A 10,726-nucleotide genomic window follows, 5' to 3' on the forward strand; every position below is an offset into this window, starting at 1 on the left:
TCCCAAGTTCTAGATTCCCCAGCCAAGGACAACATTCGCTATGCATACTCTATCAAGACCCTTCAGAATCTTGCCATTCTATTGGTGGCAAAGGCTGTAGGGGGTGGAAATTCCATGGAGAGGATCAAGTGGCTTACTATTTCCCCAGTGGTGGAAGTAGAGAGTGGATATCAAACTTACTCAAGCTAACTGCTTCTCACATCCAATGGCCCAGAGGTGAAATTCTGAGACTGTTTGGAAGAAGTGAAGAATTGAGGCCCATTTTCCCCATTAAGCTTGAAGGTAGTCAAGATGCATCCAAATAGTATGTGACTGGTTGTGTTGATGGCCGATTGGATCAAAGGTGATGTAATGTTTTCTATCAGCATTTAGTGTCCACACTTCATGCCACTGAGTTGTTAAGGGAACATCAAAGGATCAGGAAAGATTTTGCTATGTTGTGTGTCATGAAGAGAGATTCATTCTGGATGAATCCAGCTTTAGGAAGCCATGAAAGCTGCCTCTAGGTTTGGTTGCTTGAGCTGATGCCAATAAGGTTTTCAATTTGCACACAAAAAGAAGACCATTCTGCCCATTGTGTCTGTGTTAACTCTTCCTCTACTCTGCCCTTTCCCCATCTAACTGTATTATTTTCTATTCAAGCATTTATCCAATTTGTCTTTGAAGGTTTCTGTTGTTTCAACATCCCTTCAAATCATAAAACATTTTATTTTATCTCCCTTTCTGGCAGCCAGAGGATTCCTGTTCAAACTGATGATGATTGCTGCTTTCACTTCCTTTTATTGAGTTTATAACAAAAGCAAAAATACTCTTGGAGAGATTAGCAAGAGCATTGGGTTGCGCATTGTAAGATTCCATGGAGCTTGGGTGAGAGTGTTCTAATGACAGGTCTACAAGTTTCCACACTCCACCAAGTTGAACACCTAGTGCCCTAGTGCACCACCTCATGTGGCAACCAACTACAATGGAATACAATTCAGAGTTGATCTGGCTGTATACTTTTCTCATCAGACACCCCACCTTGAAGCTGACTCAGTCCCAAAAGCTTCTAAATACAACCTGTGCGTGACATAGTAGGTGTTATCGTTGACTTGGTGGTAGTGCACATTCAGCCCTAGTCCGTGCTTGAGTCTATGCTCTTGAGTCTCCTGCAACTCCACATCATCTCACCCTATTACTTTCTCCTATTTCTTTCTCCCTCAGAGTTTAGGGCATCTATGGCATTCACTTCAACGCTTTGTGTGAAAGCCAGGAATTCCATTTTGGATTTTTTCTATATTTATAACCTCTAATTCTGCTCTCCTCTAGAAACAATCCTCTATGTCTACCTTATTAAATCCCATTATAAGTTTAAAGACTTCTCTTTTCGAGAGAACAGAACCCCAGCCAGTTCAATGCTCAGTTTCAGTAGAAACCATGAAGCATTCCACTGGAATTGCACCCTCTGGTGGTTGACTTTAAATAAGCATTGAGCATGATCTAGAACAATGCACCCTGCAGCACTTCATCCACTTCCACTGTAATAGGGAGCGAGCAAAAGGTAATTATTTCAAAATCAGTTTGGCCTAAAACAGATCTGTGACAAATTGTTCAATAACGTCAGACTGAAAATCATTATTTAGTTCACATTATGTGCATAGTATATTGAAAAGGAAGTTAACAGAGATTGAACAGACCTGTTGCTAAAGATCAGTTTATCGAAAGTGATATATCTCTTCATGACATATGAATATTAAATAGAAGAACATATATTTCAGAAAGCTGTTATAAATGTATGTTACACTTGAGAGCTCTATTGAATAATGAAGTGTTCACCCTGAATCTTACTTTTTTTAAATTCAAGGTGACCATGGTGTAAAGGGAGACAAGGGAGTTATCGGTAAATCTCTTGGTGGCTTAGTAGGACCTCAAGGGCCGGCAGGTATGCTACCAAATACTAGACATACTTTGTTTACAAACCTGTAATCCTACAATACAGACGAGTTGATGTTAAGACTCTGTGCTTTTTAAAATCATTAACTGTTTTGTACTTTGCATCAAAGAACATATTTGTAAGCTGATCATTCTGCTGCAGAATAATTTTAAAATTGAGTTTTTACTGTGTTGTGAACTATGCAAGTTATTACTTTTATTTGGAAGCTTAGATAAACGTTAATGCCTAACTCAGCAATGTTTTCCAGCCCTATAACCTACTAAGATCTCTGTGATCATCCAAAACTGGCCTCATGTGCTTTCCTAGTGTTTTCTTTGCATCACTGACAGCTGCCTGGGTCCTGAGCTCTGGAGTTACTCCCCTGAATCTCTTTGCCAGGAATGAGAATTAAACAACTGGTGATGAAGCACCTGGAATAATGATCCTTTAACATTTGTCAAACATTAATAGGTCCTCTGTCAAACAATTCATTTATCAAAGGTTTTAATTGAAACTGATTACAGTATTTCTCATAAAACAACACACAAATGCTTAAGTGTAGGCAGCAAAATATGGAAAATATGGTACGTGTTAATCTTCAGGGTAAAATTAATATTGATCTTCTTGGCAGGAGTTTCTGTGGAACAGATCAATGAAACTTAGGAAAGTTAGATGGAATGGGTGTATTGGAATGCCTCACCATTTCTATGAATGCTGTATTTTTAACAGTTGAATTCTGGTCTCCTTCCTATTGGAAGGATTTTGTGAAACTTGAAAGGGTTCAGAAAAGATTTACAAAGATGTTGCTAGGGCTGGAGGATTTGAGCTGTAGGGAGAGGCTGAACAGGCTGGGTCTGTTTTCCCTGGAGCATTGGAGGCTGAGAGGCTGTCTTATAGAGATTTATAAAATCATGAGGGGCATAGATACGATAAATAGACAAGGTCTTTTCCCTAGGGTGGTGGAGTCCAGAACTAGAGGGCATAGGTTTAGGGTGAGACGGGAAAGATATAAAAGTGACCTAAGGGGCAACTTTTTATGTGAGTGGAATGAAGTGGTGGAGGCTGGTACAATTACAGCATTTAAAAGGCATCTGGATGGGTAGATGAATAGGAAGAGTTTAGAGGGATGTGGGCCAAGTGCTGGCAAATGGGACTAGATTAGATTAGGATATCTGGTTGGCATGGACGAGTTGCACTGAAGGGTCTGTTTCTGTGCTGTACATCTCTATGACTCTTATGAACTAATGTTGAGATACAGTCAAGTCAGTGGATCTGGGGAGCTCAGTGAGAATGTATAATGATTGATCTCTAAAATAATCAAATAAGAAACAAAACTGTTATTGGTGTACAAAACAAAAAGATTTTGCTCAGGATCCAAAGCTTTCATTGGTTTCCATCTCCGATGGCAACAAAGAAACTGCAGGAATCAAGTGCCTGGGAAGAAGTGTAATGTTCACTGAGACGAAAGGAGAATCAGTGTCCAAATGCAAAGCCAAAGAAATGTTTGAAACACGATGGAAAACACTGTGTCAGAAAGAAAAGTAATATGCCCAGCTTGAGGTTGGATCTGAAACGTGTGTGAATGATGTTCTGTTTGGGTGAAATGTAAGAGTAACAGAGAACCCTGGATGTCTAGTAAATATTCAAGACTGCATAAGAAGGAAAAGAGAGGCTTTTAATAAATACAAAAGGATCAAAACAACTGACGCCCTAGTGGAATATAGAAGGTGCAGACGTGAACTTAAGAAAGCAATTAAGAGAAAAAAGAAGTTTCACAATAAGAACACTGATGGGAAAGATTTGGGAGAATCCCAAAATATTTTGTAAGTGTATTAAGGGGAAGAGAAACCAGCAAAACAGAGGGCCAATTAGGGACCAAAGAGGCAATCTCTTCATGGAGCTAGATGACTTTGGTAGCATATTAAACAAATATTTTCCATCTGTCTTCATGCTGGAGAAAGAAGGAGAAATCATTTTATAATTTTAGGGAAGTTGATGACTATGAGCTTCTTGGGCAGTTTGTTAGAGGGGGTGAGATGGAATTGTAGGTTTTGGCAGGCATAAAAGTGGACCAATCTCCAGGTCCAAATGAATTGTTTCCCAGACTGCTGTGGGAGGTGAGGGAGGAAATTATAGGGACTCTGACCAAAGTTTTTAATTCATCCTTGGTTATGGGGATGGGGGATGGTCTGGAGGACTGGAAGACAGCTAACGTGGTTCCACTTTTCAAGAAGGTAAACTCTGCTGCTTAAATCCTATCCGACACAATATGCTGCTCACTTTTCGCCACCAATCTCTGTCCCCACCTCACATACTTTAACTGGCCTCCTGTCACTCAGTACCTCAAAGCTGAATTCACATGCTTGTATTTTTATTCTTTAATGGTGACCGCCCACCCCACCCCCAGCCCATCTCTTTATTGTTTTCCAGCTTTACAAACATTTCTGAGAACACTGTTCCTTTGACTTGTGCATCAATGATAACCCTGTCCAGAACTACCTGGTTAGCTAACTTTGGAATCTCTCCACAAATCCCTTCTCTTTACCATCTTTTCTTTTTTCAAAGATAGTCCTTAAAAAATCATCACTTTCAGCTTGTGTGTCCATGTTTTGTTTGGTTAGAATTAGAATTCCTACAGTGTGGAAACAGGCCCTTCGGCCCAACAAATCTATGCCAACCCTTCAAAGAGTATCCCACCCAAACCCATTACCCTACACTTCCCCTTATTAATGCACCCAACCTACACATCCCTGAACACTATGGGCAACTTAGCATATCCAATTCACCTGACCTGCACATCTTTGTACTGTGGGAGGAAACAGGAACACCCAGAGGAAACCCACGCAGACACAGGGAGAATGTGCAAACTTCACACATACAGTTGCCCACAGCTGGAATTGAACCCAGGTCCCTGGTGCTGTGAGGCAGCAGTGCTAACCACTGAGCCACTATGCCACCCATAAATTTACCTTCTTGAAAAGCAGATCCACATTAGCTGTCCTCCAGTCCTCTGGCACCACTTCCCAAATGCCCCACCCCATCGCCACAGTCAGGGAGGAATTAAAAACTTGGGTCAGAGTCCCTATACTTTCTTCCCTCATCTCCCATAGCAGTCTGGGAATAGTTGTGTCTGCATGAATTGTTTTGGGGTTTTAGGAGCTGTATTGATGTTATTATTTCTTTGCATTGCTATCTTCTCACCTTGTAAGTCTGAATATGGAGGTCCCTCTAGCCTGTTAATTGACACAATTCCATTCTCTGTAACTTTGTGTACAAGAGTCAAACAGTCAGGGCAGGCAGGGACAAAGCAGAGAACAAGGTAGGACTGATAAATTAAACTGCATTTATTTCAATGCAAAAGGTCTAACAGGGAAGGCAGATGAACTCAGGGCATGGTTAGGAACATGTGTAAGGGATATCATAGCAATTACAGAAACATGGCTCAGGGATGGACAGGACTGGCAGCTTAATGTTCCAGGATACAAATGCTACAGGAAGGATAGAAAGGGAGGCAAGAGAGGAGAGGGAGTGGCATTTTTGAAAAGGGATAGCATTACAGCTGTACTGAGGGAGCATATTCATGGATATATATCCAGGGATGTTATTTGGGTGGAACTGAGAAATAAGAAAGGCATGATCACCTTATTGGGATTGTATTGTAGGCCCCCTAAGAGTCAGAGGGAAGTTGAGAAATAAATTTGTAAAGAGATCATAGCTATCTGTAAGAATAATAGGGTGGTTATGGTAGGGGATTTTAACTTCCCAAACATCGACTGGGACTGCCATAGTGTTAAAGGTTTAGATGGAGAGGAATTTGTTAAGCATGGACAAGAAAATTTACTGATTCAGTATGTGGATGTACCTACTAGAGAAGGTGCAAAACTTGACCTACTCTTGGGGAATAAGGCAGAGCAGGTGACTGAGGTGTCAGTGAGGGAGCACTTTGGGGCCAGCAACCATAATTCTATTAGATTTACAATAGTGATGGAAAAGGATACACCAAATCTAAAAGTTGAAGTTCTAAATTGGAGAAAGGCCAATTTTGACGGTATTAGGCAAGAACTTTCAAAAGCTGATTGGGGGCAGATGTCCACAGGTAAAGGGACGGCTGGAAAATGGGAAGCCTTCACAAATGAGACAACGTGAGTCCAGAGACAGTATATTCCCTTTAGCATGAAAGGCTGGTATATATAGGGAATGCTGGATGACTAAAGCAATTGAGGGTTTGGTTAAGAAAAAGAAGGAAGCATATGTCAGGTATAGACAAGATAGATCGAGTGAATCCTTAGAAGAGTATAAATGCAGTAGGAGTATACTTAAGAGGGAAATCAGGATGGTAAAAAGGGGACATGAGATAGCTTTGGCAAATAGAGTTAAGGAGAATCCAAAGGGATTTTACAAATACATTAAGGACAAAAGGGTAACTAGGGAGAGAATAGGGCCCCTCAAAGATCAGCAAGGCGGCCTTTGTGTGGAACCACAGGAGATAGGGGAGATACGAAACAAGCATTGGTGTTTTCTGTGGAAAAGGACATGGAAGATATAGAATGTAGGGAAATAGATGGTGACAGGCCAGGCAGCGTCCAAGGAGCAGGAGAATCGACGTTTCGGGCATAAGCCCTTCTTCAGGAATGAGGCTGGTGTGCCAAGTGAGCTGAGATAAAAGGTAGAGGGGAGGGAATTTGGGGGAGGGGCACAGGGAATACGATAGCTGGAAGGAGGTGAGGGTGAGGGTGATAGGCCAGAGAGGGGGTGGGGGCGGAGAGGTCAGGAAGAAGATTGCAGGTCAAGAAGGCGGTGCTGAATCTGGGTGTTGGGACTGAGATAAGGTGGGAGGAGGGGAAATGAGGAAGCTGGAGAAATCTATATCCATCCCGTGTGGTTGGAGGGTTCCAGCTATCGTATTCCCAGCGCCCCTCCCCCAAATTCCCTCCCCCTTTTATCTCAGCCCTTTTATCTCAGCCCACTTGGCACACCAGCCTCATTCCTGAAGAAGGGCTTATGCCCGAAACGTCGATTCCACTGCTCCTCGGATGCTGCCTGGCCTGCTGTGTTTTTCCAGCACCACACTTTTCAACTCTGGTCTCCAGCATCTGCAGTCCTCACTTTCTCCAAATAGATGGTGACACCTTGCAAAAATGTCCATATTACAGATGAAGAAATGCTGGATGTCTTGAAATGCATAAAAGTGGATAGATCCCCAGACCTGATCAGGTGTACTCAAGAATTCTGTGGGAAGCAAGGGAAGTGATTGCTGGGCGTCTTGCTGAGATGTTTGTGTCATCGATAGTCACAGGTGAGGTGCCAGAAGACAGGAGGTTAGCTAATGTGGTGCCACTATTTAGGAAAGGTGGTAAGGACAAGCCAGGGAACTATAGACCGGTGAGCCTGATGTTGGTGGTGGGTAGGTTGTTGGAGGGAATCCTGAGGAATAGGGTATACATGTATTTGGAAAGGCAAGGACTGATTAGGGATAGTCAACATGGCTTTGTGCATGGGAAATCATGTCTCACAAACTTGATTGAGTTTTTTGAAGAAGTAACAAAAGAACTGATGAGGGCAGAGTGGTAGATGTGATCTATATGGACTTCAGTAAGGTGTTCGACAAGGTTCCGCATGGGAGACTGGTTAGCAAGGTTAGATCTCACGGAATACAGGGAGAACTAGCCATTTGGATACAGAACTGGCTCAAAGGTAGAACACAGGGTGGTGGTGGAGGGTTGTTTTTCAGACTGGAGGCCTGTGACCAGTGGAGTGCCACAAGGATTGGTGCTGGGCCCTCTACTTTTCATCATTTATATAAATATTTGGATGTGAGCATAAGAGGTATAGTTAGTAAGTTTGAAGATGACACTAAAATTGGAGGTGTAGTGGACAGTGAAGAGGGTTACCTCAGATTACAACAGGATCTGGACCAGACGGGCCAATGGGTTGAGGAGTGGCAGAAGGAGTTTAATTTCGATAAATGCGAGATGCTGCATTTTGGGAAAGCAAATCTTATCAGGACTTATACACTTAATGGTAAGGTCTTAGGGAGTGTTGCTGAACAAAGAGACCTTGGAGTGCAGATTCATAGCTCCTTGAAAGTAGAGTCGCAGGTAGATAGGATAGTGAAGAAGGCATTTGGTATACTTTCCTTTATTGGTCAGAGTATTGGGTATAGTAGTTGGGAGGTCATGTTGTAGCTTTACAGGACATTGGTTAGTCCATTTTTGGAATATTGCATGCAATTCTGGTTTTCTTCCTATCCAAAGGATGTTGTGAAACTTGTAATGGTTCGGAAAAGACTTACAAGGAAGTTGCCAGGGTTGGAGGATTTGAGCTATAGGGAGAGGCTGAATAGGCTGGGACTGTTTTCCCTGGAGTGTCAGAGGCTGAGGGGTGACCCTATAAAGGTTTATAAAATCATGAGGGGCATGAATAGGGTAAATAGACAAGCTCTTTTCCTTGCGGTGGGGGAGTCCAAAACTAGTGGGCATAGGTTTACGGTGAGAGGGGAAAGATATAAAAGAGACCTAAAGGACAACCTTTTCACGCAGAGGGTGGTACGTGTATGAAATGGGCTGCCAGTGGAAGTGGTGGAGGCTAGAATAATTGCAACATTTAAAAGGAATCTGAATAGGTATATGAATAGGAAAGGTTTGGAGGGATGTGGGTTGAGTACTGGCAGGTGGGACTAGATTGGGTTGGGATATCTGGTTGGCATGGACGAGTTGGACCGAAGGGTCTGTTTCCCTGCTTTACATCTCAATGACTCTATTTCTCATTTATAGGGCCCCCAGGAGTCATGGGACTGAGTAAGAATGGGCGAGATGGAGCACAAGGGGACCCAGGCCCTCCAGGAGAGTTAGGACGACCTGGAAGAAATGGCGCTATGGGAACACCAGGAATCTGCGATACCTCGGCCTGCCAGGGAGCTATTGCAGCAGTAAAATCAGGGTCTCCTAAAAAGTCATGAAGAGTGTGATCACATAAGAAAATAAGAAGATAACTTGAAACGAAGCCCAGTTCCTCCTGAGATTGAGTGAATCGAAAGAGACAACAAAATCAAGGACAATTTATCAACATTTTGGCTCCTGATATCTAAATGTCTTATAAATATGTTTGAGAAGGTGCTAAAAACAGACACTTTGCTTTTTACCATATGTTCCTTCATCATTTTTCCAATTCTGTTTGAGATCTGTAAAGACTATCTGCCTTTTCTGGTTCGAATGTTCCGTTTTTTAAAATACTTATTTCTTTAGTTTGGCTCCTCCATTTGCTCTCATTGTTTCTTACAAAATACTATTAATTAGAAATGCTTACCTCAATTAGACACACCCTATTGTAATTATTGGTGTTACAACATCTGAACTGTGAGGGGTTACACTGTACATATGATATAAATCTAATGGTTATAGTGTTTTGTATAGTACCCTAAATTTAAAACCAGCAACTCTAAATTTCAGACATTTAAGTAACCAGTGTTATCGACAAATGAGATTTATAGTATTTGTGCCCACATTTTTTTCTCTTTCCTGAATGTTCATTTTTCCTAGTTTAATAATTTTTTTGTGGAAATTACAAGTTTTTGTGAATTCTAAGTAACAATTTATGGCTTGTTGTTACTATATTCTGTCCCATTTTGTAACATTTTCCATAAATTAATAAATCCCTGTCATACTCCTGCATCCACAATGAACGGTAACCAATTAGTATCCTTGATTTTAAAATAATATTTATTAATTGTGGGTGCCTGTTGTCTGTAAAATAAAGCTGTTACCACCATCTGTTGTAAGATAATGAATAAAGCCACTTTTCAGAAAAAAAGAAAACTTAACTCAGTCCCAGCAATTGACAATAAACTAAGTTCCAGCTCAGTCAAGAAGGCAGTCCTATGTATATATGAACATCAGCTTGTATATTAAGAGGAAGATGAGATTTTTTTTTAAGCACATCAAATTAGTGATCTGGAATTTGCAACCTGAAAGGGCATTGGAACCAGATTCAAACATAACTTTCGTAAGAAAGTCAAAAGAAAAATCAGTGGTGAGCCCAAGGACCGGAAAAGAAATTGATATCAAAAAGTGGAAAAAGCAAAATAGTACAATGGGGAAATGGAATGGGTTCACTGGATAATTTTGCAAAGGAGCTGAATCATGTTAAACACCAGAGGTTAAAAGTTACTTAGATACATTTCAGGCATGTACTTTTCTGGTCACAGTTTTATTTCAACTTACACCTTACAGGATGCCGACAAACTGTTCCTCATATGTAAAATATATATTCAAAAATATCTCTCCAGTTTTCACCCAACTATCCCTTAATAAACATATAACCGTAATCTGTTCCCGAGTTTAATTAAGTCTCAGGCATCTCTGCCAGACCCTCTGAAATGGTAATGGCACAGGCAATGGTTAAATGGCCTCCTGTTATTACTGGGAAAAGCTAGATATATTTTCTTGCTCTTTCTGTGACCTACCGAAGGAATACCAGTACAACAGAAAGTTGAAATGATAGTCCAAGACTGTGTGCTGGCTAAACCAAAGTCACTGACCCCCAGTATCATATTGTGTTAAAAAGCCATATGTCTTATTGACAGCTCCAGTGCATACTTTAAGGAAGTTCTTTATTTTGTATAGATGTCAGTAATCTTTGATAGCAAGGTGGCAGCCTGGGGAGAATATCTTGTAACAGCATACAACAGACTTTTAAATGGAACAGTCTACTGAAAAAAAACAGTACTGACGTATATGATATATAAATCAAACTTGAGTTTTCAATGTCTTCATTATAAATTAACCAAACAGATCACTTTTACTTGGCTGTATTACT

General features: G+C 41.1%; 1 protein-coding gene across 1 annotated transcript in view; it reads left to right on the forward strand.

Moving 5' to 3' along the window:
- Positions 1–10,235, forward strand: part of col9a3 (collagen, type IX, alpha 3) — a 287,297-nt gene extending 277,062 nt beyond the window's left edge. The window contains exons 31-32 of the mRNA XM_043710900.2: positions 1,844–1,921; positions 8,686–10,235. Coding sequence (XP_043566835.2) covers positions 1,844–1,921; positions 8,686–8,870 — 263 coding nt within the window. The 3' untranslated portion in view covers positions 8,871–10,235. The remainder of the gene's footprint in view (positions 1–1,843; positions 1,922–8,685) is intronic.
- The last annotated feature ends 491 nt before the right edge of the window (positions 10,236–10,726 follow it).

The sequence above is a fragment of the Chiloscyllium plagiosum genome, unplaced genomic scaffold (genome assembly GCF_037043375.1).
Source record: "Chiloscyllium plagiosum isolate Xiang-an unplaced genomic scaffold, Cpla_swu_hap1 HiC_scaffold_15, whole genome shotgun sequence".
NCBI lineage: Eukaryota > Metazoa > Chordata > Chondrichthyes > Orectolobiformes > Hemiscylliidae > Chiloscyllium > Chiloscyllium plagiosum.